Source organism: Schistocerca serialis, chromosome 5, assembly GCF_023864345.2.
Source record: "Schistocerca serialis cubense isolate TAMUIC-IGC-003099 chromosome 5, iqSchSeri2.2, whole genome shotgun sequence".
In the NCBI taxonomy this organism is placed as follows: domain Eukaryota; kingdom Metazoa; phylum Arthropoda; class Insecta; order Orthoptera; family Acrididae; genus Schistocerca; species Schistocerca serialis.
This window is the reverse complement of record NC_064642.1, coordinates 343,218,766-343,245,987: the sequence shown is the minus strand read 5'-3', so window position 1 is coordinate 343,245,987 and position 27,222 is coordinate 343,218,766. Positions and strand designations below refer to the sequence as shown.

General features: G+C 43.4%; 1 protein-coding gene across 1 annotated transcript in view; it reads left to right on the top strand.

The window, feature by feature from the left end:
* LOC126481160 (G-protein coupled receptor 52-like) overlaps positions 1 to 27,222 on the top strand; it is a 174,757-nt gene that overhangs the window by 121,059 nt on the left and 26,476 nt on the right. The window contains exon 2 of the mRNA XM_050104729.1: positions 17,934 to 18,337. Coding sequence (XP_049960686.1) covers positions 17,934 to 18,337 — 404 coding nt within the window. The remainder of the gene's footprint in view (positions 1 to 17,933; positions 18,338 to 27,222) is intronic.

Genomic DNA, 27,222 nt, shown 5'->3' with positions numbered 1-27,222 from the left:
GGTTGCAGCTATGCGCCGACAAACCACCGGCTAGTAACTTACGGGATTTGCCTGAGACGTGCGTAGGTATCAGAGCCCCTCTTCTGGAAAATTTCCAAGAGTCGCTAGAATTGCTAGTTCCTTGGACTAACGTCCGCCCCGGTAGCTGAGTGGTCAGCGCACCAGAATGTCAATGCTAAGGACCCGGGTTCAATTCCCTGCTGGGCCGGAGATTTTCTCCGCTCAGGGACTGGGTGTTGTATCGTCCTAATCATCATCATCTCATCCCGATCGACGCGCAAGTCGTCGAAGTGGCGTCAAATCGAAAGCCTTGCATCCGGCGAACGGTCTACCCGATATGAGGCCCTACTCATACGACCTCACCTCGTCATTGGACTAACACCAGTGATCGTTAAGTTTTGGCTCGTTAGTATGAGTATAGCCTCAAATGTCTCTGTGAGTAATTGTAGTAAAGTGAGGAGTGCAGTTCCTATGGTGAGCTAGTACCAGATAAAATATTTGTAAGCAATACTTCCCTGTAATGTTTAATTTGTCGGCCAATAAATAACACAAACAGCACTACTGCTGTTTGGACGGGATCTCTCGTCTGAGTTCAGGTGAAATGTGTACCTTGATTCGTGCCACAAAAGTCGAAAGTTATACTGAAGACCAGAAGAAACGGAAAATAGAACGTGATTGTTTTATTAAAAGTGAAAAGCCAGTATGTTGCGCATTCACAAATGTTCGCCAGTTGCAAAGAAAGAGATGATTGTTACCGATCAGGGAGCTCACAACACAGCTCTCTAGAGGCAACGAAGGAGAAAGTTTACGGTTAACATCGTGTCGACAAAAAAGGATATTAGAGATAGAGAAAAAGATCAAATGCGGAAGAACGGCGATCAAAATCGGGCTTGTGTTTTACGAATTAACCGCATCGTTAATACACGGAAACTACGGAAAACATAAATAGACCGCACGGGAACTGAACGGCGGACCTCCAAAATACGCTACTGGCCATTAAAATTGCTACACCAAGAAGAAATGTAGATGATAAACGGGTATTCATTGGACAAATATATTATACTAGAAATGCCATGTGATTATATTTTCACGCAATCTGGGTGCATGGATCCTGAGAAATCAGCACCCAGAACAACCACCTCTGGCCGTAATAACGGCCTTGATACGCCTGGGCATTGAATCAAACAGAGCTCGGATGGCGTGTACAGGTACAGCTGCCGATGCAGCATCAAAACGATACCACATTTCATCAAGAGTAGTGACTGGCGTATTGTGACGAGCCAGTTGCTCGGCCACCATTGACCAGACGTTTTCAATTGGTGGGAGATCTGGAGAATGTGCTGGCCAGGACAGCAGTCGAACATTTTCTGTATCCAGAAAGGCCCGTACAGGGCCTGCAACATGCGGTCGTGCATTATCCTGCTGAAATGTAGGGTTTCCCAGGGATCAAATGAACAGTAGAGCTACGGGTCGTAACACCTCTGAAATGTAATGTCCACTGTTCAAAGTGCCGTCAATGCGAACAAGAGGTGACCGAGACGTGTAACCAATGGTACCCTATACCATCACGCCGAGTGATACGCCAGTATGGTGATTACTGAATACACGCTTCCAATGTGCGTTCACCGCGATGTCGCCAAACACGGATGCGATCATCGTGATGCTGTAAACAGAACCTGGATTCATGCGAAAAAAGGACGTTTTACCATTCGCGCACCCAAGTTCGTCGTTGAGTACCCCATCGCAGGCGCTCCTGTCTGTGATGCAGCGTCAAGGGTAACCGCAGCCATTGTCTCCGAGGTGATATTCCATGCTGCTGCAAACGTCGTCGAACTGTTCGTGCAGGTGGTTGTTGTCATGCAGACGTCCTCATCTGTTGACTCATGGATCGAGACGTGGCACCACGATCCGTTACAGCCATGCGGATAAGATGCCTGTCATCTCGACTGCTAGTGATACGAGGCCGTTGGGATCCAGCACGGCGTTCCGTATTACCCTCCTGCACCCACCGATTCCATATTCTGCTAACAGTCATTGGATCTCGACCAACGCGAGGAGCAATGTCGCGATACGATAAACCGCAATCGCGATAGGCTACAATCCGACCTTTATCAAAGTCAGAAGCCGGCCGGGGCGGCCGTGCGGTTCTAGGCCCTGCAGTCTGGAGCCGAGCGACCGCTACGGTCGCAGGTTCGAATCCTGCCTCTGGTATGGATGTGTGTGATGTCCTTAGGTTAGTTAGGTTTAATTAGTTCTAAGTTCTAGGCGACTGATGGCCTCAGAAGTTAAGTCGCATAGTGCTCAGAGCCATTTGAACCATTTTTGAATCAAAGTCGGAAACGTGAAGGTACGCATTTCTCCTCCTTACACGAAGCACCACAACAACGTTTCACCAGGCAACGACGGTCAACTGCTGTTTGTGTATGAGAAATCGGTTGGAAACTTTCCTCAACTCAGCATGTTGTAGGTGTCGCCATCGTCGCCAACCTTGTGTGAATGGTCTGAACAGCTAATCATTTGCATATCACATCATCGTCTTCCTGTCGGTTAAATTTCGCGTCTGTATCACGTCATCTTCGTGGTGTAGCAATTTTAATGACCGGTAGTGTACAAGTCAAGGGTTCTACCACTACCCGCCTCATTCTGTTCTAAATGCAGAGACACGTCTAAGTAAAAATATAGAATGTTCGGTGCTCCACAGATTTCAGATATTTTTTAAAGGAGTCTACAGTACGTTATGAGAAGCCCTCCCAGCTAGACGCGAGGTCTAAAGCGCTGCTTCCCGAGCGGGAAGGCGGGTCGGTCCCCGGCACGAATCCGCCCAGCGGATTATGTCGAAGCCCGGTGTGCCGGCCAGCCTGTGGATGGTTTTTAAGGCGGTTTTCCATTTGCCTCGTCGAATGCTGTCTGGTTCCCCTTATTCCGACTCAGTTACACTATGTCTGTGATTGCTGCGCAGACATTGTCTCCTCGTACGCGTTCACCATAATTACTCTACCTCGCAAACATTTGGAATCACACTCGTCTGGTATGAATCGTTCCAGAGCGGTGCACTGGGGGCCGAGCCGCGCAATAACCCTGGGTTCGGTGTGGGGCGGCGGTGGGGTGGGTGGACTGCTGCAGCCTGTTGTGGGGTTGTGGACCACTGAGGGCTTCTGTTGAATTCACAATACACACACACACTCTATGAGATGCACTAGCGTTGTTTTATTTTCCAAAATCGGTTTTCGGGTTTATAATCCATCATCAGTGGCACATCATGCACTTCCATAGCAATGACGAGCTTGCCAGTCAATGCGATAGAATCTGAAATATGTCCTGTCACACACTACGCAGTTTGTCATATGCATTATTGCTGTCGAATTCATACTTACTCTATATGGCAGTTACGTCAAGCATGAACAAGAATTGTTACTGCCTAAAATTTGACAGCAATAACATACATGATAAACTGTGTACTATGTTACAGGACATATTTCAGGTCCTGTCGTATTAACTGACAAGCATGTTATTCCTATAGAACTGCATGGTCTGTTACTGATGATGGGTTATATACCCAAAAACCGGTTTTGGCAAATAAAACAGTTCTAGTGCAGCTCATGATATACTGAAGATGTCGTCACCTTAGGTGCAGTTTAGACAACAAGGAAATCGAGAGAAATTGTGCTTACCCATGATGAGTGGAAGTAAACACAACATCTGAAAAATAGGTGCAGTTACCGGGATATTTCATCTGTTATGTTTGCCTTCAGCAATAAAATAAAAAATCTTAATGAAATAGCTGTCAGCTCAAAACCTGTTTCTTGCGGTATAAAGATTTCTACGAAACGTGACGCGGCATACTATATGCCCCTCCAAATCGGAAATTCGCCTCTAAAGTGATCCACGAGTAAACGTTGAATCCAAACTAAGACAGAATTTTGGATTTTTAAACACGTAAAAAATTGGCAGCAGTCAAAATGATACTAACTGGCAGAAAAAGTTCCGTGACCCACCGATTTTCAGTCAGCCACCCGTGGAACAAATCCAGCAATACTTAATAATTTAAAGAAAAATTGAATAAAGATTACCTCAACTGCACAATAAAATATTTGAAACATATGCAAGGAATTTTACCTATAGAAGTCTGTTTCGGCTCTCATATAATAGAAATACGGTAAACGCATATCAAATCACGGATGTCTTAATACTGAATCCAAGTTGTTCGTGTTTTGTTAACAGAACTTGCTTCTTATCTTGAAATTAATTCGTAGGTTCTAATCTGAAACACTGATTAAAAAGATGGATGAATCGTTAAAAATCCTTCATTAACAACTTCACTAATAACTGTAAGAGACATTACTGCCACGGACGCGAAGACAACTACGAATTAATACCTTTTTAGCTTTCAGAGGCTATAGAACTACACGCCAAAAAGATAGCACCAATTACCCCAGAATATTTTAACAATGAAACTCCCGTGTATAAAACAGCTTCAAACTTGGCTACTGAGTCAATGGTTCAAATGGCTCTGAGCACTATGGGACTTAACATCTGAGGTCATCGGTCCCCTAGAACTTAGAACTACTTAAACCTAACTAACCTAAGGACATCACACACATCCATGCCGGAGGCAGGATTCGAACCTGCAACCGTAGCGGTCACGCGGTTCCAGACTGAAGCGCATAGAACCGCTCGTCCACACCGGCCGGCTACTGAGTCAGAATGTTGAATATTGGCCTTTAATCATGTAAGTGAGGAAAAGCTTAGAAAAGGTTTGAAATTATGCTTAAAGTTTGTTTAAAGCTGTAAAGTCCTTGAAAACACTGGATGAATATAAAGCGGATAATTAGCGCTCCGTTTTAAGCAAAATCTAATTTCTCATGCATTTCGATGTTTATGACGTCATATCTCCTGCATTATGGTACAGTGATGTAGTTTTGCAGGTACTTTCAGTGGTACACGCGTGGAAACTGTCTGCTAACTGTGTTGCGAATACAGTTATTAGTAAAGAAGTAATAAACTAAGACGATATACACTGAAGAGACGAAGAAACTAGTACGCCCGCCTAATATCGTGTAGGACCCCCACCAGCACGCAGAATGCCGCAGCACGACGTGGCATGGACTCGAATAATATCTGAAGTAGGGCTGAAGGGAATCCATAAATCCTGCAGGGCTGTCCATAAATCCGTAACAGTACTAGGGAGTGGAACAGCACGTTGCAAGGCATCCCAGATACGCTCAGTAATGTTCATGTCCGGGGAGTATGGTGGCCAAAGGGATTGTTTAAATTCAGAAGAGTGTTCCTGGAGACACTCTGTAGCAATTCTTGACGTGTGGGGTGTCGCATTGACCTGCTGGAATTGCACAATTCCATAGGAGTGTACAATGGACATGAATGGATTCAGGTGATCAGACAGGATGCTTACGTACGATTCATCTGTCAGAGTCGTATAAAGACGTATCAGGTATCCCATATAAGTTCAACTGCAGATGCCCTGTACTTTTACATAGCCTCCACCAGCTTGAAAAGTCCTCTGCTGACATGCAGAGTCCGTGGATTCACAAGGTTGTCGCCACACCCGTACACGTCCATCCACGTGGTGCAATTTCAAACGAGACTCGTCCAACAAGGCAACAGTTTCCAGTCATCAACAATCCAGTGTCGGTATTGACGGCTCCAGGCGAGGCATGAAGCTTTGTGTCATGCAGTCATCAAGGGTACAACAGAGGGCCTTCAGCACTGAAAGCCCATATCGATTATGTTCCGTTGAGTGGTTCGCACGCTAATACTTATTGATGGCCCAGCAAAGAAATCTGCAACAGTTTGTGGAAGGGTTGCACCTCTGTCACGGCAAAAGATTCTCTTCAGTCGTCATGGGTCCGATTCTTACAGGATCTTTCTCCGGCCGCAGCGATGTCAGAGATTTTATGTGTTACCGGATTCCTGATATTCACGGTACACTCGTGAAATGGTCGTACGGGAGAATCACCACTTCATCGCTACCTCGGAGATTCTGTGTCATATCGCTCGTGCGTCGACTATAAAACCACGTTCGAACTAGCTTAAATCTTAATAACCTGCCATTGTAGCAGCAATAACCTATCTAACAACTGCGCCAGATACTTGTTGTCTTATATACGCGTTGCTGACCGCAGCGCCGTATTCTACCTTTCTACATATCTCTATATTGGAAAATGCATGCTTATACTTTGGCGCTTCAGTGCACCTGACGCTCAAATTTCACTGCGTGAACAGCGAATATGTCGTAAGTGTTCAGCTCTTTTCTTTTCATCATTTTATGTTGGTTGTCTACATGAAAGTGTTTGGTAGATATTAGAAATTATGTGTAAAGTTTGTAGGAAGTTGCTAAGTGCTATCATTCTGAAAAACAGCATGAAAGAAGTCCGTGTATTTGTTCGCCTTCAGTTAAGCTGCCTCAAGAAAAACTCAGTTCCATCCGTAATATTAGTCTAACTGTGTTAAACTTTTAACATACGATTATACCTGTTAAAATAGCTCAGATGGCTCTGAGCACTCTGAGACTTAACTTCTAAGGTCATCAGTCTGTTAGAACTACTTAAACCTAACTAACCTAAGGACATCACACACATCCATTCCCGAAGCAGGATTCGAACCTGCGACCGTATCTGTCGCGCGGTTCCAGACTGTAGCGCCTAGAACCGAACGGCCACCTCGGCTGGCTTATACCTGTTAATTAGTAGATTATAGCAGCATTTTAAATTTTTAAACTGGGTCAATAATTACTCAAAATAATGAAAATCGATTTTTTATTGCTCTTACGATGCAACGGGTACCGTGTGCCTGATCCGGATTCCGGGTTTCGAATACAGGTATAACGTTGTAGTGGTATAGATTACCGGATTATTGTGGACGCAATCCGGATCTATGTTTTTCGTGCTCGATTTTAATTCTGAGATTTTGTGTAAGATATTTCATTGTGACTGAATGATATCTCTTTCTTTTTCTATTCCTTGAAACTAAATTAGGGGAATGTTTGAGATAAACGTACTGTACGATGTATTTTGTCATCTGTAACGCATATGCTAAAGAAAATAGATACATTCCCGATACTACTGTCGAAATAAAATGAATAAATAAAAAGTACACTGTACTGAACATCTGATATGGTTATTTGTCACCTCATATTTTCAACTCATCCCAGAGACAGAGTAACAGTAGTTGTATCTTACAATGTGTCTCATTGTCGTCGGCTCCGTGCACAAACGCGGCTGAGTGGAAGCAGCAGAGCCACGTAGCAACGCTCTTCGCCACAGCTGCTGCTTTATCTCTACCAAAAGGCTCCAACTCCACCTCTGCACGAGAGCAGACTGTAGCGGGGTGATCTGACTAGGCACTATACAGCGTTTTCGCTGCCGTGTAGTATAATTTATAAATTGAATTTCCCTCTAAATCATTTATCGAATAGAATTTTATGATAGACGGTCATATTCGCGACATTCAAATGCTCTGGGACAGTGCCAAACACGCGCCCACATTAGAGGAATAGTCCACCATTGATTAGCGGCCGAATGGACATGGCGGCAGACCCAGGGCAAACGCGCCGCTTTGCGACAAGCGGAGAACGGCGCACACAGTCGTCACTTTGCAAACACACTCCTTCGATCAATCGTCCCCACACATAGTATTCCACGGTACTGCGCTGTTGAAGGATGAAGTAGGGGCAGACGGTAAACGCGGAGAGGTCACTGTCCTTTTGTTTCAATGCACGGCACCAAATGTCGATCCTTGATACCTCGTATCACTGGTAGGCCGTGGTTCATTATTTACAATGACGAGCCTGTGGTCAGAAATTGTTGTCACGGTGTGTGAGCAACGGAACGACCAAGTCTCAATCAGAATTTGAAATAGTCCAAATATACCAATAGTCCTACAAGGTAGGTCGTTCGGTAAATGATTTATAAATGCCACTTGTTTCAGTTGTCCTTGACAGCTGTCGTGTTCTTCAAAACACCAGATACAGCCCTGCTCTGAGATATAGCTTTTTAATGTGAGCACGTCGTAAAAAGATTTAACTTGTGATATTAATTCTCGTAGTAGCGTGTGGGATATGTAAGGGGTGTATGTAAGGCAACTGTTTCAACTTAGTGCTGTGTATACGAGGTGTCCGGAAATTCCCGTTACAGATTTCTAAGACATGTAGGGAGCATTGCGTACATAATATTTTGAATAGGAACGCATGTACGGAAACGTAATTTCCCATTCTACGACGGTTTCAATCCAGATCTTTAACTCATCCACTTCTGCTGGAGGAATTGATTATTCTACCACGCAAACATTTGGGGGGGGGGGGGGGTGGAGGGACTTCACTGGTGGCTGAACCGCATAATAACTCTGGGTTCGGTGTGGGGCGGCGGTGGGTGAGTGGACTGCTGTAGCCTGTTGTGGGCTTGTGAACTACTGAGGGCTACGGCGGGGACGAAGCCTCTCCGTAGTTTCTAGGTCCCTGGTTCAAAATATAATACACACACATTCCCAACTGCGCGTTTTGTCCTTTACGCATTGCGCTATCTCATACGATAATGTTAATGGCGTGGTGAAAACTATTCATATTTTTAGACAGATCATTCCTTTGCTCAGCAATAAGGTGATTAAGGAAGCAAGTGTTACATAGTTCTGGTGTGTATGGTGTATGAAGGTGAAAGTAACACCGCCAGCCTGATAAAGAGCAATGAGAAAACGGGTTATTTCGCGACATGTAACTGAGATCGATACACTGGAAGAATGTTAAGGTGGACTGAATCCAAATCCTCATCTTTTCCTCACTTACAACACCATAATTGCACACTTTCAGTTGGATTTATCCTTGTATGTTTGAGACAACGCTTCAACTCAATGATGTCGACATTAACTACATGCTAAACTATTACCATCACAGTAGTATAAGCTGTTAAAGATGTACTACTAACGATGGTTATTATTTATATCCTTACGTGACAGTAACATGGGCTATAGAAAGAAAAAGAAAGAGAATCGCTAATTCGCCGATCTCTGCGTTGTAGCGACATGGTTAATTCTTTTATCAAACTATACGGGACACAAGTTTTGCTCAGAGAGCCATATCAGTAGCTCGGCATTCCATTTGTTTCCCCGCAGTTTTTATTTTGTCCGCAATCCGATTAACGGTTCATGGAGTTTGCAGCTACAATTCCCAGTAAAAACTCCGACGAAATTAACTGTCTCTCTACATTTCTTTTTCAGTGTTGTCGTCTGCCTCATCCGTACTAGTTCAGTGACATTTTAGTATATATGTGAAGAGATAATACTTTCTCACGTGGCGAAGAATGCGACGAATATTCGTTTACTAAGTTCTTAGTCCCACGTACAAAATCATTAGCATGCAGAGTAAATAACAGCTACATTGTTTTCATCCATCAGGATTGATTGTTTCATCATGGTACCGATAAAATGAAACTTGTAGTGGAACTTAGTCATCGCCCGTCCGTTTGAAAGTGTTCGCAGTTGGTTTTTCTTGCCGCCCATCTAGCACTAGTCAAAGAGATGAGTAAATTACGTTTCAGAAATATTTAATTTTCTTAAATAACCAGCATATGCTCCGGACGTTCACGTGAGCTGCAGCTGGGATTAACAAACACATTATGTCAGCATCCTCTTTGGAAAAATCTATCTTGTTCTGGTTTCACTCCCAGCATATATATTACTTTATTACATGAATAAAGGCTCCATTTACTCCTAAAACTAAGAACTGTTTACAGTTTTCTAATATGCAATGGCAAAAAACACTTGCCACACATGCTTTTCTACCAACGGAAATGTCAGAAGATGCGTTACTTAAGTAACAAGGTCGATGCTGCGATCCCCAGGGTTGTTATAGTAAGATAGTTCTTCCTTTTCAAGGTCACTACTTCCTATGCTTCCGTGTAGGGTATTCTCTAGTTGGGAAAGTTCCGGTAAACAAGCCTAGACACGTGCTACTGTTGTTTGAGCTGCGTAATTACTGGATGCTCCTCAAGTTCTGGCTCTAGAACAAACAGAATTTCACCCTTTACAGCACCTCGTTGTCTGGCTAAGGTCTTGAGATCAAATGGAGTGCACGTCAACGAATTTAACAGCACTGTATTTCATTTTAAGACACTCAACACCCCACATACAGGGTGTTACAAAAATGTACGGCCAAACTTTCAGGAAACATTCCTCACACACAAAGAAAGAAAATATGTTATGTGGACATGTGTCCGCAAACGCTTACTTTCCATGTTAGAGCTCATTTTATTACTTCTCTTCAAATCACATTAATCATGGAACGGAAACGCACAGCAACAGAGCGTACCAGCGTGACTTCAAACACATTGTTACAGGAAATATTCAAAATGTCCTCCGTTAGCGAGGATACATGCATCCACCCTCCGTCGCATGGAATCCCTGATGCGCTGATGCAGCCCTGGAGAAGGGCGTACTGTATCACAGCCGTCCACAATACGAGCACGAAGAGTCTCTACATATGGTACCGGGGTTCCGTAGACAAGAGCTTTCAAATGCCCCCATAAATGAAAGTAAAGAGGGTTGAGGTCAGGAGAGCGTGGAGGCCATGGAATTGGTCCGCCTGTACAAATCCAACGGTCACCGAATCTGTTGTTGAGAAGCGTACGAACACTTCGACTGAAATGGGCAGGAGCTCCATCGTGCTTGAACCACATGTTGTGTCGTAGTTGTAAAGGCACATGTTCTAGCAGCACAGGTAGAGTATCCCGTATGAAATCATGAACATGGGGCCCAATCAAGACATCACCAACAATGCCTGCCCAAACTTTCACAGAAAATCTGTGTTGATGACGTGATTGCACAATTGCGTGCGGATTCTCGTTAGCCCAAACACGTTGATTGTGAAAATTTACAATTTGATCACGTTGGAATGAAGCCTCATCTGTAAAGGGAACATTTGCACTGAAATGAGGATTGACACATTGTTGGATGAACCATTCGAAGAAGTGTACCCGTGGAGGCCAAACAGCTACTGATAGTGCCTGCACACGCTGTACATTGTACGGAAACAACTGGTTCTCCCATAGCACTCTCCATACAGTGACGTGGTCAACGTTACCTTGTACAGCAGCGACTTCTCTGACGCTGACATTACGGTTATCGTCAACTGCACGAAGAATTGCCTCGTCCATTGCAGGTGTCCTCGTCGTTCTAGGTCTTCCCCTGTCGCGAGTCATAGGCTGGAAAGTTCCGTGCTCCCTAAGACGCCGATCAATTGCTTCGAACGTCTTCCTGTCGGGACACCTTCGTTCTGGATATCTGTCTCGATACAAACGTACCGCGCCACGGCTATTGCCCTGTGCTAATCCATACATCAAATGGGCATCTGCCAACTCCGCATTTGTAAACATTGCACTGACTCCAAAACCACGTTCGTGATGAACGCTAACCTGTTGATGCTACGTACTGATGTGCTTGATGCTAGTACTGTACAGCAATGAGTCGCATGTCAACACAAGCACCGAAGTCAACATTACCTTCCTTCAATTGAGCCAACTGTCGGTGAATCGAGGCAGTACAGTACATACTGAAGAAACTAAAATGAGCTCTAACATGGAAATTAAGCGTTTCCGGACACATATCCACATAACATCTTTTCTTTATTTGTGTGAGGAATGTTTCCTGAAAGTTTGGCCGTACCTTTTTGTAACACCCTGTATATTTCCACTGTAAATGTTACGCTAATGTATTTTAATGTGTTGTACGTTGGCACAGTGGTAAATCCTACATAAAGATCGCATATTCAGATATTATTTCTTTCACACAGACGGGAGGAATGATATATAATGTTATATTTATTTATTTTATTTATTTATTTATTGTTCTGTGGGACCACATTTAGGAGAAGTCTCCATGGTCATGGAACGAGTCAATACGTGAAATTATAACACGATTATAGAAACAGATAAAATTAAATATAAGAAACATATTCAGGCGACAAGTCGTTAGTTTAAATAAAGAAAATCAAGAATGTAACACTGGAATTTGCTTAATTTTTTATCTCTTCCAGGAGCTCCTCGACAGAATAGAAGGAGTGAGCCATGAGGAAACTCTTCAGTTTAGACTTAAAAGTGTTTGGGCTACTGCTAAGATTTTTGAGTTCTTATGGTAGCTTATTGAAAATGGATGCAACAGAATACTGCACTCCTTTCTGCACAAGAGTCAAGGAAGTCCATTCCACATGCAGATTTGATTTCTGCCTAGTATTAACTGAGTGAAAGCTGCTAACTCTTGGGAATAAGCTAATATTGCTAACAACAAACGATATTAAAGAAAATACATACTGTGAGGGCAATGTCAAAATTCCCAGACTATTGAGTAGGGGTCGACAAGAGGTTTTCGAACTTACACCATACATAGCTCGAACAGCCCGTTTTTGAGCAAAAAATACCCTTTTTGAATCAGAAGAATTACCCCAAAAAATAATACCATATGACATAAGCGTACGAAAATATGCGAAGTATACTACTTTTCGTGTTGAAATGTCACTTATTTCAGATACTGTTCTAATGGTAAATAAAGCGGCATTTAGTTTCTGAACAAGATCCTGAACATGGGCTTTCCACAACAGCTTACTATCTATCCGTACGCCTAGGAACTTGAACTGTTCCGTCTCGCTTATAACATGCCCATTCTGTCTAATTAAATTGTCAGTTCTTGTTGAATTGTGGGTTAGAAACTGTAAAAACTGAGTCTTACTGTGATTTAGCATCAAATTATTTTCCACAAGCCACGAACTTATATCATGAACTACATTATTTGATAATGTTTCAATATTACACACAAGATCCTTCACTACCAAGGTGGTGTCATCAGCAAACAGAAATATTTTTGAATCACCTGTAATACTAGAAGGCATATCATTTACATAAATAAGGAACAGCAGTGGCCCCAGCACCGACCCTTGGGGAACGCCCCATTTAACAGTGCCCCATTGGGACTGAACATCATTACCACTCTCAATATTGCGGAGGATTACCTTCTGCTTTCTGTTCTTAAAGTAGGAGGCGAACCAATTGTAAGCTACTCCCCTTACTCCATAATGTTCCAACTTCTGCAGTAATATTTTGTGGTCAACACAGTCAAAAGCCTTCGTTAAATCAAAGAAAACACCTAACGTTCGCAACCTTTTATTTAATCCGTCCAAAACCTCACAGAGAAAAGAGACTATAGCATTTTCAGTTGTTAAGCCATTTCTAAAACCAAACTGTACATTTGACAGCAAATTGTGTGAATTTAAATGCTGCAGTAACCTTGTATATACAACCCTCTCGATAACTTCAGCAAACACCGATGGCATAGAAATAGGTCTATAATTGTCAACATTATCCCTGTCTCCCTTTTTATAAAGTGGCTTCACTACCGAGTACTTTAATCGGTCAGGAAACCGACCACTCCTAAAGGAAAAGTTACAGATATGGCTAAGTACTGAGCTAACATACGTGGAACAATACTTCAGTATTCTGCTAGATACCCCGTCATATCCATGAGAGTTCTTGGTCTTTATTGATTTAATTATTAACTCAATCTCCCTCTTGTCAGTATCATGGAGGAGCATTTCAGGTAACAGTCTCGGAACACTTTTTTCTAAGAGCGCTATATGATTCCCTGTTGGGACTAGGTTTCTATTTAGTTCACCTGCTATATTCAGAAAGTGATTATTAACTACTGTACATATATGCGACTTATCAGTAACACGGACATCCCCACTACGCACTGATTCTATATTCTCGACCTGTCTCTGCAGACCAGCCACTTCCTTTACGACTGACCATATGGTTTTAATTTTATCCTGAGACTTAGCTATTCTATCTGCATACCACATACTTTTTGCCTTCCTAATAACTTTTTTAAGCACCTTACAATACTGTTTGTAATGGGCTGCTGCATTTAGATTTTGACTGTTTCTAACGTTTTGATATAATTGCCACTTTGTTCTACAAGATATTCTTATCCCTTTAGTCAGCCACCCAGGCTGCCAGTTTGTGCTAGTACCCTGTTTTGAACGTTCTAACGGAAAGCAACTTTCAAAGAGCACGAGAAAAGTCTTGAGGAAAGCATTATATTTATCGTCTACTGTATCAGCACTATAAACATCTTGCCACTCTTGTTCCTTGATAAGGTTTACAAAAGTCTGTACAGCAACTGGATCAGCTTCCCTAAAAAGTTGGTAACTATATTTAACAAGTGTTGCAGCACAAAAATCTTTTAGACTTAAAATTTGTGCATCATGATCTGAAAGGCCATTCACCTTTTTGCTAACAGAATGCCCTTCTAATAATGACGAATGAACAAAAATATTGTCTATGGTTGTTCTACTGTTCCCTTGCACTCTCGTTGGAAAGAATACGGTTTGCATAAGATTATACGAATTAAGGAGGTCTACCAGCATCCTTTTCCTTGCACAATCACTTATACAATTAATATTGAAGTCACCACATATAACTAACTTTTTGTATTTCCTATAAAGTGAACCAAGAACATCCTCTAGCTTTAGCAAAAATGTTGTGAAATCGGAGTCTGGGGATCTATAAATAACAACAGTAAGACGTTTAGCTCCACTAAATTTAACCACACCTGCACAACATTCAAACACCTTTTCAGTGCAGTACTTTGAAACATCAATTGACTCAAATGGGATACCGTTTTTCACATACATGGCTACTCCCCCACACCGCAAAGAGCTCCTAGAAAAGCTGCCAGCCAACCTGTATCCTGGTAAAGGAAGCCTCTGAATTATCTCCTTATTTAAGAAGTGTTCAGATATACCAATAATTTCAGAGTCAACATCTATAAGCAGTTCACTAACTTTATCTCTAATACCTTGTATATTTTGATGAAATATACTAATTCCCTCATTAATCGGATACCCAAGCTTTGTAGAAAGTGGTTTCTTTGTTAGAGAGACTTCCCTTAAGCAGGAATACCTATCAGCTGACTTCAATCTAAAAAAGGTACAGCTCTAACACCCACAACTACCGGAATTTTCCCATGAGTGATCCCACCACCCCCACCTATGCTGTCACCTATAAGTTTTGCCAACCTCCCCTTCCCATACCTGTTGAGGTGCAGGCCATGTCTAGTGAAACCCGTTCTACTGATAGACTCCACCGACACCACTGAAATGTGACTCATGCCTTCTGTCATCAGCGCACCCCCAAGTCTCATGTTATTACGCCTGACGGCTGTATTAAGATGAGGCCGATCGTGACGCTGAAACAGTTCCACGAAATGCACATTCGTGTTGCCAGTCTGAGTGGCTATCTTTTCCAGGTCACCATCTATGTCATACTCCCCATCCCTATCAATACTATTACCAGCCCCACCCACAATCACTACCTGATCCTCTTTAGTAAAATCCCTACATAACCCCCCTATGTTAAAAGTCACCTGAGCCAATCCTGCATTAGGCTTCACAATGCTGGTGACCTGGTACTCACTCCCCAAAACTTCCTGCAACTGCTGGCCTACACCTCTACCATGAGAACTACCTAACAGCAGAACCTTCTTCTTTCTCTTAGACTTTGCAACTGTCCTAGCCACCGTAACTGCTGAGGTCTGCTGCATACTTCCTACATCTACAGCTACTAGAGATTCCTCTCCACTAGACTCTGACAGTTGGTCATATCTATTACAAACACCAATAGTAAAACTATCTGAAAATCTCCTTCTCCTAGCAGATCTCTTGCCAACAGCCAGCTCCCATTCCCCAACCCCCTTCTCCCTCCTCATCCTATCTAGCTCCTCCTGTGCGTTTTTCAACTGCACCTGAAGGACACAGATCTTACGCTCCTGCTCCTCTATCAACTTACTCTTGCTACATAACCTGCAGTTCCAGGAGAGGATCTCACCAGAGTGCCCACTGGCTTCCCCACTGCATTCCCCCCAGTGAAAATACTTCAAACAAGTCTCACACCGCAATCCACTACTCACGAACCTACGGCAAAGCCCACACCTCTTACTCATGGTAAAATTTTACAATTATTGAAACAAGAAAACAATTTATCTAAGTTCCGCTACTACAATAAGAAGATGTTAAAAACTGACTACAATTATCACAAACTTGCTCTACAAGGGAAGTAACTACTATTATTGACAGTATTAATCAACAACAAATGAGAATATAACAAAATACTAACACAGAAAGAAAATCAAATATGGTTACGATTCTTAACTGTGAGGCAAGTAAAAGAGGTAGCCTGAAAATGCCGCAAGGGCTCGAAATTATTGTTTATTTGAAAAGAAAAAAAAGAGAGTAGCCTACGTAGAAGAACGACTTCCTTCAATAACCCCTTCACGTCAGTATGCATATAATTTCCTTCAGTCGCAAATAACATTATTTTAAATCAGAAGCAGCGACATTTAATACCTTGTGGAACCATATTTGGTTAGTGGAGCATCCAGGTATGCTCTTCGGTAAAATTTCTTTATGTAACTGCGACATCGTAAGAAAGTTTTCGACGCAACGTTAAGTCTCAAAGCTGATAAAACGCACTACAGGATGTTGCAAAGTACAGTAAATTACGCTAATTCCATAACATGGAAAGGAATGGAGGGGGTTCGGATCTCGCGACCGTGAAGTTTTGACCTGTCTGATTACAGCGTATAATCCGTTCGAAACTGAAAGTATTATGCAGTAAACAGTCGTTCGGTAAAGCATTTGCCTGAAAATCATTTTTCTTTGACATGCCTAAGTAAGAGAGAGTGCAAGTATGTTTTAGCAGAGCTTAGAGACGTATGACATTAAAAGGAAAGGTGGAATTTTCAGTCTCCTCGTAACCTGGTCAGTTACTCAAGAGTAGTTTCAACCAAGGCAGAAAGTCATATTTTAGTGTCTGTGTGACACAGACATTGATTATGCTAAGAAACAGTGTTTCAGCACAGAGATTACACTCCAGTCTTGTTAACAGGAAGTAGTATGACCGTATTAGGCAATGAGCTATAAAAAATTTAAAACTTTTATTTAACAACATTTTATTTTATGTCAAATCAGTCTTAGAAAACGTATAAGAGCAATACTATAAGATCTAACAACAAGTGTCTGAATAACAACAGATATTCAGTAACAGACAAATGTCCTCTCAATCAAGGCAAAACGCAAAAACCATTATAATTAATACGGTCGCGTGGTTCCAGATTGTAGCGCCTAGAACCGCTCGGTCACTTCGGCCGGCTGACTCGCGTGTCGTGTCGTGTCGTGTTTGGCTACGTGGTGTATGGTATTAACGAAGACGCACGGGCGGTTTACTACGATAGAGGAGAGACCCATGTGGTTAGATATTGAACACCATAGGCGACACCATTGTAGAGGTTTTTATATTGACGACTATGTGGAGATGCACCTTGGAAGATACGGCTGCAACAAGAGAAGTAGCCACGATGTTTTTATTATCAATTTTATTGTGCCTGGTGCATGTTCCATTTTAGCGAGTTTTGACAGGTTCTTTTACATTTTGTTATTCTGATGATGGAAGCTTGACTTCCGAAACGCGTCAATCTTAGTGTTTTACACTATAAACAAGTGGTTTAAACGATACATTTTTTTAGCATTGACATTCGCAACCACGACCTCTCATCCAGTATGGATAAAATCAACGTTCTTATTGTTCTGGCAAGTCACGGCTCGACAGGCACTTTGTAATGGCCAATGTAATGTGTACACTGAGCTACTGTATTCTGAGATCCCCAAGTTTAACACCAGATGCCACAATGTACTCTTTGCCCGAAGTCGACCGACTTCTAGAGACTTCATCTGTTCCAGCCTTCGGTCACGGCGTCGTAAACAGATAGTACATAGCCTCTCAACCCGCGAATGCACATAGCCCTAACAAACCTGTGAAGTTTGAGTTCGCTTCACCCTCTCCTTGTAGACAAGTGTAGACTGAGCTGTACCGTGTGTTCCGCAGGCCCAGCGGAGGTGATCAACATCTACCTGCTGTCGCTGGCGGTGGCAGACCTGCTGCTGGGGCTGCTGGTGGTGCCGCTGTCGGTGTACGCGGCCATGGTGCAGCAGTGGGTGTACGGCGACCTGGTGTGCCGGCTGGTGGGCTACGTGGAGGTGACGCTGTGGAGCGTCAGCGTCTTCACCTTCATGTGGATGAGCGTGGACCGCTACCTGGCCGTGCAGCGGCCGCTGCGCTACGACACCGTGCAGAAGCACACGCACTGCCGCTGCTGGATGGTCTTCACCTGGGTGTCGGCCGCCATGCTCTGCTGCCCGCCGCTGCTCGGCTTCAACAAGCCCAGCTTCGACCGCGACGCCTACGTCTGCATGCTCGACTGGGGCAACATGGCCGCGTACTCTGTCACGGTCAGTTTCGCCGCCGACTATAGTCTCTTAAAAGGGACACACAGAAAGAAAGCTCTGAAATGTAAGACACGCATAAACAGCAAAGAGAATGTTGTAAATCTCACTCGTGTACGGAAAGATCGTCACCTGACTTAGAGCAACGCCCTGTTGACGTAGCCATACTCCTCTGTCTCTCACCACCCTTACCATATAGTTTTAGTTACTGCATTTCATTCAGCTGATAAAGCTCTGTAAACGCGTTTTCTGAGCCTGCCTCTTGATTTTTCCCCCGGTATTTTTCTTTATAAGAAGTCTTCTTATGAAGTTGTTATTAAGTTGGTGCATAAGGTGGTAAGCATTTTATTTGTATGTTGGTATTCCGTTTAGCTGTCCGGTGTGGCCTCGCGGTTCTAGGCGCTTTAGTCTGGAACCGCGTGACCGCTATGGTCGCAGGTTCGAATCCTGCCTCGGGCACGGATGTGTGCGATGTCCTTAGGTTAGTTAGGTTTAAGTAGTTCTAAGTTCTAGGCGACTGATGACCTCAGAAGTTAAGTCGCATAGTGCTCAGAGCCTTTTGAACCATTTGGTATACCGTTTGCAACAGTTTCATTTTTCTTTCTGGGTCACTGTTGCTGTTTCAGTTTACGCATTGTCATTTTGTCATTTCAAGGTAGCGAGTAGAGCTGTGTACGCTAGAAAATGGAGTGCCATGTGGAGAAATCGGAAGATTTCATACTTATTCTTTTCAGTTCAATACAGGGTTGACAGAAGCGGAAGCAGCCAGAATTTTCGTGGTATGTGGGGATAATGCCATTTGACGGAGCACAGCAAGAAAGTGCTTTTCTCGTTTTAAGGAGAATATTTTTGACATTAGCGACTCTTCAATTACGGGAAGACCATCGGGGTTTGATGAAGGTCGTCTGAATACAATGATCCTCGACATACACTCAACGACTGCCAGCCCGGTTATCCGTGCAGTCTATCGCACGGCTTTCCGACTTGGGAAGCAGCGCCTGATCCCCGGCAGGAATCCGCACTGCGAACTTTGTCGAGGTCCGGTAAGTCAGGCAGTCTGTGGATGTTTTTTAGGCGGTTTTCCATCTGCCTCGGCGAATTCGGGCTGGTTCCCCTTATTCCGCCTCAGCTACACTATGTGGGCGATTGCTACGCAAACAAGTTCTCCATTTACGCGTATACCACCATTACTCTACCACGCAAACATAGAGGTTACACTCGTCTGGTATGATCCGTTCCCTGGGTTGGATGGGGGGGGGGGGGGGGGGGAAAGTCCACCGGGGGCGAACCGCACAATAACCCTGAAAGAGTGGTTCGGTGTGGGGCAGTGGAGGGGTGAAGTGGACTGTGGTAGCCGTGGTGGAGTTGTGGACCACTGCAGCAGCGGCGGGAACGGAGCTTCTCCGTCGTTTCTAGACCCCCGGTTAACATACAATACAATACAATATGATACTCAACAACTGGCAAGTGTGATGAACTGTGGTCATTCCACCATTGTAACACATATGTATGCAATTAGGAACGTTCAAAAATCGAGTTTATGAGTACCGCAGGCCTAGCCAAAATCACAAGAATCAGCAGGTGGCCATATGTGCATCTCTGCTTCCTCGTCATCAGTTGGGTCTTGAACAGTACCGACCATTCCTATCCTGCATCGTTACTGGTGACTAGAAATGGTGCCTTTATACTACCATAAGGAAAAGAAAAGGAAGTAACGGCTGAGCCCAAACAAAGCAGCAACTCTCCGTGCAAAGAACTGCGCGAATCCACAAAAGGTAATGCTACGCATCTGGTGGAACAACGACGGTGTGGTGTACTACGTATTGCTTCCCCAAGGAGTAACCATCACTGCAGACATTGATTGTCAGCAACTGAGTCGTATTGCAGACGTAGTCCAAGAACGACCAGAAACATTGCGTGAAGTGACGCTACTCCACGATAACGTCCGCTTGAATTCTGCTACACTCATAAAAAGCACGCTACAGGAGTTGGGCTGGGAAGTCATTCAGCACCCTCCTTATTCACCTGATCTTGCGCCCTCAGATTTCTCTTTTTCCGCTCTCTATTGAACAACCTTCCAGATTAAATGGTTCAAATGGCTCTGAGCACTATGGGACTCAACTGCTGTGGTCATCAGTCCCCTAGAACTTAGAACTACTTAAACCTAACTAACCTAAGGACATCACACACATCCATGCCCGAGGCAGGATTCGAACCTGCGACCGTAGCAGTCGCACGGTTCCTGACTGCGGGCCTAGAACCGCGAGACCACCACGGCCGGCACTTCCAGATTAAAATGTGGCCCGAACACGGCCCGACAAATTCTTCGCCTCAAAAACCACTTGGCTTCCACATCCGCGGAATCGAAAAGTTACCCCAGCTTTGGATGACTGTTGTAGATTGTGAAGCACAAAATATTATTGATGACTGGAATTTATTTTACGTGTGCCTGTTGTGTTTATTGAACTTGTGAAAAAACGCTACGAACTTATGTACCTACCCAATATATCGATTTAGGTGTCCAGTTAATTTCCTTCTCTGTATCTAATTAATCATTACCCTTTTCTCTTTAAGTTCTTTTGGGATGTGTTCACATCTTTCGTTTGGTCTGGGATGTGTTCTTCATCCTTCTCTAAATCCACATCTTTATTTCTTCTATGTTTTTCTTTTCTTGTTTCCCCAGAGTCCAAACTCTGCGGGTCTCTGCATAAAATGTTCCAAATACATGTCTTGACGAATTCCTTGTTTCTGTATTAAGGTAGTTGTACTTTAAGAAATTATTCTTATTCCGGAAAACTTCTTTGGAAATTGTAGTTCTTCTTCTAATATTCATTATACGCAGAAGAAGTTGGTACACCTGCCTAATATCGTGCAGGGCCCGCTCGAGCATGTAGAAGTGCAGCAGCATGACGTGGCCTGGACTCGACCAATGTCTCAATTAGTGCTCGAGAGAATTGACGCCATGAATCCTGGAGGGCTTCCATAAATCAGTAACAGTACGAGGGCGTAGACATCTCTTGTGAAAAGCACGTTGCAAGGCATCCCAAATTTGTAAACTGGCAGATTACGGCGCTGCGGTCGACAACGCCTATAGAAGACAACAAATGTCTGGCGCAGTTGTTAGATCGGTCATTGCTGCTATACTGGCAGGTCATCAAGATTTAAGTGAGTCTGAACGTCGGCGAACGAGCTATGGAACACAGTACCTCCGACGCAATTGTCAAAGTCCCTTGGAACCCACAATGGACATGAATGGATGCAGGTGATCAGACAGGATGCTTGCGTACGTGTCACCTGTCAGAGTCGTATCTAGACGTATCCTGTGTCCCATATCACTCCATCTGCACGCGCCCCATACCATTACATAGCCTCCACCAGCCTGAAGCCACTAGCCGGAAGATTCCCCTGTTGACATGTAGGGTCAATGGATTCATGAGGTTGCCTCCGTACCCGTCCACGTCCATCCGCTCGATACAATTTGAAACGAGACTCGTCCGACCAGGCAACATGTTTCCAGTCATCTACAGTCCAATGTCGGTGTTGGCAAGCCAAGACGAGGCGTAAAGCTTTGTGTGGTAGAATCATCAAGAGTACACAACTGGGCCTTCGGTTCCGAAAGCCCATATCGATGATGTATCTCTGAATGGTTCGCAAGCTCACACTTTTTGATGGCCCAGCATTGAAATTTGCAGCAATTTACGGAACGGTTGCACTTCGGTCACGTTGAACGATTGTCGTCAATCGTCGTTGGTTCCATTCTTGCAGGATTTTTTTCCGGCTGCAGGCAGATTTGATGTTTCGCTGGATTCCTGTTTGTACGGGAAGATCCCCGTTTCATCACTACGTCGGAGATGCTGTGTCCCGTCGCTCGCGCGCAGACTATAACACCACATTCAAACTCACTTAAATCTTGATAACCTGCCGTTGTAGCAGCAGTAGCCGATCTAACAACTGCGTGAGACCCTTATTGCCTTATATAGGCGTTGCCGACCGCAGCGCCGTATTCTACCTGTCTACATATCTCTGTAATTGAATATGCATGCCTATACCAGTTTCTTTGGCGCTTCATGTACTTCTGTTGCCATCTGTTATTGTATTCCCCAAGTACCAGATTTCATTTACATTTAAATCTACGCCCGGCAAGCCACCTTATGGTGTGTGATGGAAGGTACCAGAGAAAATGTTCGCGGAAGAACGATTGCTTTTAGGCCTCCGTTAAGCTCAAATCTCTCTAATTTTATTTTCATATTCTTCTCGCGAGATGTACATAGGAGGAAGCAACGCACTGATTGAATCATCTAGGAACGTACGCTCTCGGAATTTTTACATTGAACCATACCGCGACACAGAACGGCTCTCTTGCGGAGTCTACCACTGGAGTTGAGTGAGCATCTCCGTGGCTTCTCGCGGTTACTAAATGAACCTGTAACGAAACGCGCTGCTCCCCTTCTCGATCTTCTCTGTCTCTTCTATAATACTACCTGCTATGGATTCAAGACTGAGGAGCAATACCCAAGAACTGGCCAAGGAATGTTGAATTTGCATTGTATTTGTTGTATTGGTATTTGCTTTCAACAGTCTGTTCGATTTATTTCTCACCATTATCTTAATCTCGTTTTTTCAGTTTGTGGTTGTCGAAGGCACCATACCAAACGTTTTGTGGATACGTCAGCAAGCCGAGAACAATCCATTTATTTGTCGTCAATTTTGATCCCCGTGGTGCCGCTTTGCATGATTAATATCGCACATTCTATAAATAAATAAAATGAATACGGAGAGATAGCACAGCCTTATCGTACGTCTCTTATTATTCTAGCCTCCTCCTTAATGCCATTGACATCTATTTCTGTACTCTGATTTTTGTATGGGTTGAGGATTAACCTTCTATCTCTCCAATTCATTCCAAGTTATTCAGTTATTCAAGCAGTATCGTCCAATCCACTACATCAAGCGGATTGCCTGGACCAATGAACGCGGCACACATACGTCTTCCTGTTCATCTCGGCTCTTCTTTCAAAAATCATTCGTAATGGCATGATAGTTTACCGGGTTCCTTTTTCCTTCTTAATTCCAAACTGATTTTCTCCTATTATTTGGGTAATCTTACCTTTTACTCGTAATGTATCTTTAGTAATACTGAGTAGAATTTTTGAAACGTGGCTTTGTAGTCTCAAGGGAGAGAGACCGGTTCTTATTTTTCACAGCAGAAAATTTTACAGCCAAAAAGCTCCTTAGGGACATGTCATTTCAGTAAATGGTTTTCATCTATTTATTTACTTATTCCGTTAGTAAACTGTGTGTCGTTTCCAGTCACACATGACACTCTATTCACTCTATTTCTTCCTTCACCTGGTTTCAAACAACATATCTGTTCCAAAAACTACCGAATCCCACAGATGACGAGGAAACTTTCACTCTATCGGTAGGTTGCAATATAGTTCATTAGTTCCTTTAATTAAGGTGACCCTAAAACAAACTTCGCGTAAGAAATAATACAAAATGGTTGTTTACGCTGTCAGAAGAAGGGAAGGTGATTATTTACGATTCCTAATAAGAGTTGTTCCATCTTGGGCAAATGAAACCTGTTACAATTATTTTAAGTACGAAAGTGTCTTTCCCGCGACCCATCGAGGTCATCTAACTGTAGAGCACTATATCTGCACACAATCAATGACTGAAGGTTAACTAATCTAATAAGTATGAAATAACAAGGCACTACAGCAAGAATACCGTATAATGGAAATTATATTTTCGCACTCGGTGACAAACTGCAGGCCACGTTACAAAATTATGTGATCGATATTATATCGTTTTTCCTCACTTTGTTATCTAAAACGAACTTCTACACCGAGATACCGAACTACGTTAAGTCAATCCCGGTTACGACGTTTTATTATTTGATAATGCGATCACGGTGGCTTTTGGTAATTGACTGTTGTATTCTAGGTGCACCCAGAATTATGTAGCACGTCCGCATGTTGGCCCAAGTGAAGTGTATATGCCGTTGCATTCTGCTGTATTTTAACCACTTCACTGAAACTCCATATGAACCTTCGATGACGAATAAGGGAAGAAGGCAGGAACATTAGTGTTTAACATGCCTTCGCCAAGACGATCATCCGGAGCGGGTCCCAGTATTGGTCTTAAGCGATGTAGTGATCTCAAGGAAAACCTATATTAGGATGACCGGACGCGAGTTTGCACCTTCATCCTCACGAATACGAGTCCATCGTGCTTACCATTGCGCTACCTCGCGCGGTACGAATAGAGGAAGACCTACGTACCTCACACTAACTTTTATTTTGGGTAGTTTGACTCTGTGAGAAATGTAAGTATTGGTTCAAATGGCTCTGAGCACCATGGGACTTAACTACTGAGGTCATCAGTCCCCTAGAACTTAGAACTACTTAAACATAACTAACCTAAGGACATCACACACATCCATGCCCGAGGCAGGATTCGAACCTGCGACCGTAGCGGTCACGCGAACTGTAAGAATTAACATATATTATCTCATGTAAATGCTTAGCTTCTTTGACAAATAATTATTTATTGCACTGTTCGTAATTTTTGCTATTCGACATTCTTTCTTCAGGGATTCGTACTTCTGCAACCTTTTCATTCGTTAACTTCAAACATCGATTTGAAATAAACGCGAAGTGTTAGAGATCAGTGTTCATGTTGCTTGGTTCAACACACACTAGTCCATATCTTAAAATCATTTTACTGGCTTTTTTAACCCTTCAAATGTTGCAGTATGTCCTTGCAAATATAGGTTGTATAGTCATAAAAATGAAGTGACACAATTACTAATCTCACACAGATGTGATTTTGTGTACATAAACAGAAGCGGCGAGTGAAATCCTGTATCAAAGCCCGGAATCGAACCTAGGTCGCTTGCTTACTCGACAGATGCACTAGGCCGTAAGTCACCTTGACACAGTGGTTCGCACAACTGGATCGAGAGGGGAGACGTGCCATGGTAATTCTTGCAGGCGGCTTAGTGTCTAGGGCACCTGCCTAATAAGTAGGAGACCCGGCGTCGATTCCCGGCCTTTCTACAAGTTCTCCTTAGCCGCTTCAGTCTGTACACATAAAATCGATAGTCTTATATGGTATGAGATTGGTGACAACAATGACTCTCTGAATATACTACCTCAGATTCCTTCAGCATTTCCTTCTTTCGCTGAATTTGAGCCACTTCTCTAATAGTGTCACCATCATCGCCATTTTAGGCTGTAACCTCAGTTCTGTGCTCCAGAAGGGGGTACGCGTTATCTGTTGACAAACAATTCAGTCTGATTGTTTCGCTGTAGTATGTTAGAGCTCACTACCAATCACGACGGTAAAATAAAATTTAAAACATAAAGTGTAAGATAGTAGGATAACAGGGCTGATGATGCAATACTACTCGTAGCAAGTAAGGAAATTTAGAACCGTAGAATCTGTGTACGACAAACTTCAAGTTAAGAATAACGAAAGCAGAGATAAATGTAACAAACTGTAGTAAGAAATTAACGGCGACGTGCTAAATCTCTGTATCTGGATTGACTGCGAGATGTGTGCGTTTGCAGGGTTTTTCAAAACAGTAGGGGCAAAAGAAGATAAAGGATCTACAACTCACTGTGTTCGAATAAGGAACCAGTATGGTTTATATAATAAAAAAGGCTACTTTTTTCAATGTACAGTACCATGCGTTTCGATGAATTTATTATCATTATCAAGTGCAAATGTGTACGTCTACATTTTATATGATGTTTCCATGTGTGTTGTTCTGCCTCTCTTGCCATGTCATCGCCTTTTTCTAATTTTGCTAGTCCAGCCCCGTTAGCTGAGTAGTTAGCGCAGCGGAATTCCAGGCCAAGGGACCCGGATTCGATTCCCAGCTGAGGCAGGAGATTTTCTCCGCTCAGGGACTGGGTGTTGTGTTGTCCTCATCATCATTTCATCCCCATCTACGACGTACCAGTCGCCCAGTGTGGCGTCGAATGCAATAAGTACTTGCCCTCGGCGGTCAAACTTCTCCAAATGGGGGACTCCCGGCCCACAATGCCGTACGCTTATTTTCATTTTCTGCTACCGTGTACAGTGTGTCTTTCGTAGTGCAGATAGTCAAACATACGCAAAACATCATTCACACTGCCAGAATGAATTTTCACTCTGCAGCGGATTGTGCTCTGATATGATACTTCCTGTGCCGGACACGGACCCGAACCCACGATCTTTGCCTTCGGTGGACAAAGTCTCTGGAAACTGAGCTACCCGAACACGGCTCGCAACCCTTACTCACAACTTTGCTTCCGCCAGTATCTCGTCTCCTATCTTCCAAACTTGGCAGTAATTCCGTGCAACGTGCGAGACTAGCATTCCTGGAAGAATGGATATTGCAAGGATATGCCTTAACCACAATCTAACATTCTGGAAACAATCCCACAGGCTGTGGCTAAGCAATGTCTCCGCAATGTCTATTATTCCGAGAGTGCTACTCTCGTAAGTTACACGGGAGAACTGTGATGCCTGGAAGGTAGGAAATGAGGTACTGGCGGAAGTAAAACTGTTAAGACGGATCGTAAGTCATGCTGTGTTGGTAGACCATTTGTCCACGAAACTTGAAAATAGTGCGTTCGAGTCCCGATCCGACACACAGTTTTGATCTGCCAGGAAGCTTCATAACAGCACACGCTGTTTGTTTATGTGAAATCGAAGTATCCTACAAATGTTTTACGATATTCTAACATCAGCATCTTAAAAATCATAGGGTTTATATTTCCAGATTTTCCAGTTACAGTAACGCCGCGAAGAGACGACTGCAGGGAAAGAGAGACAGAACAACACATATGTAAACGTCACATAAAACATTAGTACAATGTTTGAACTTGATAAAGAGTATA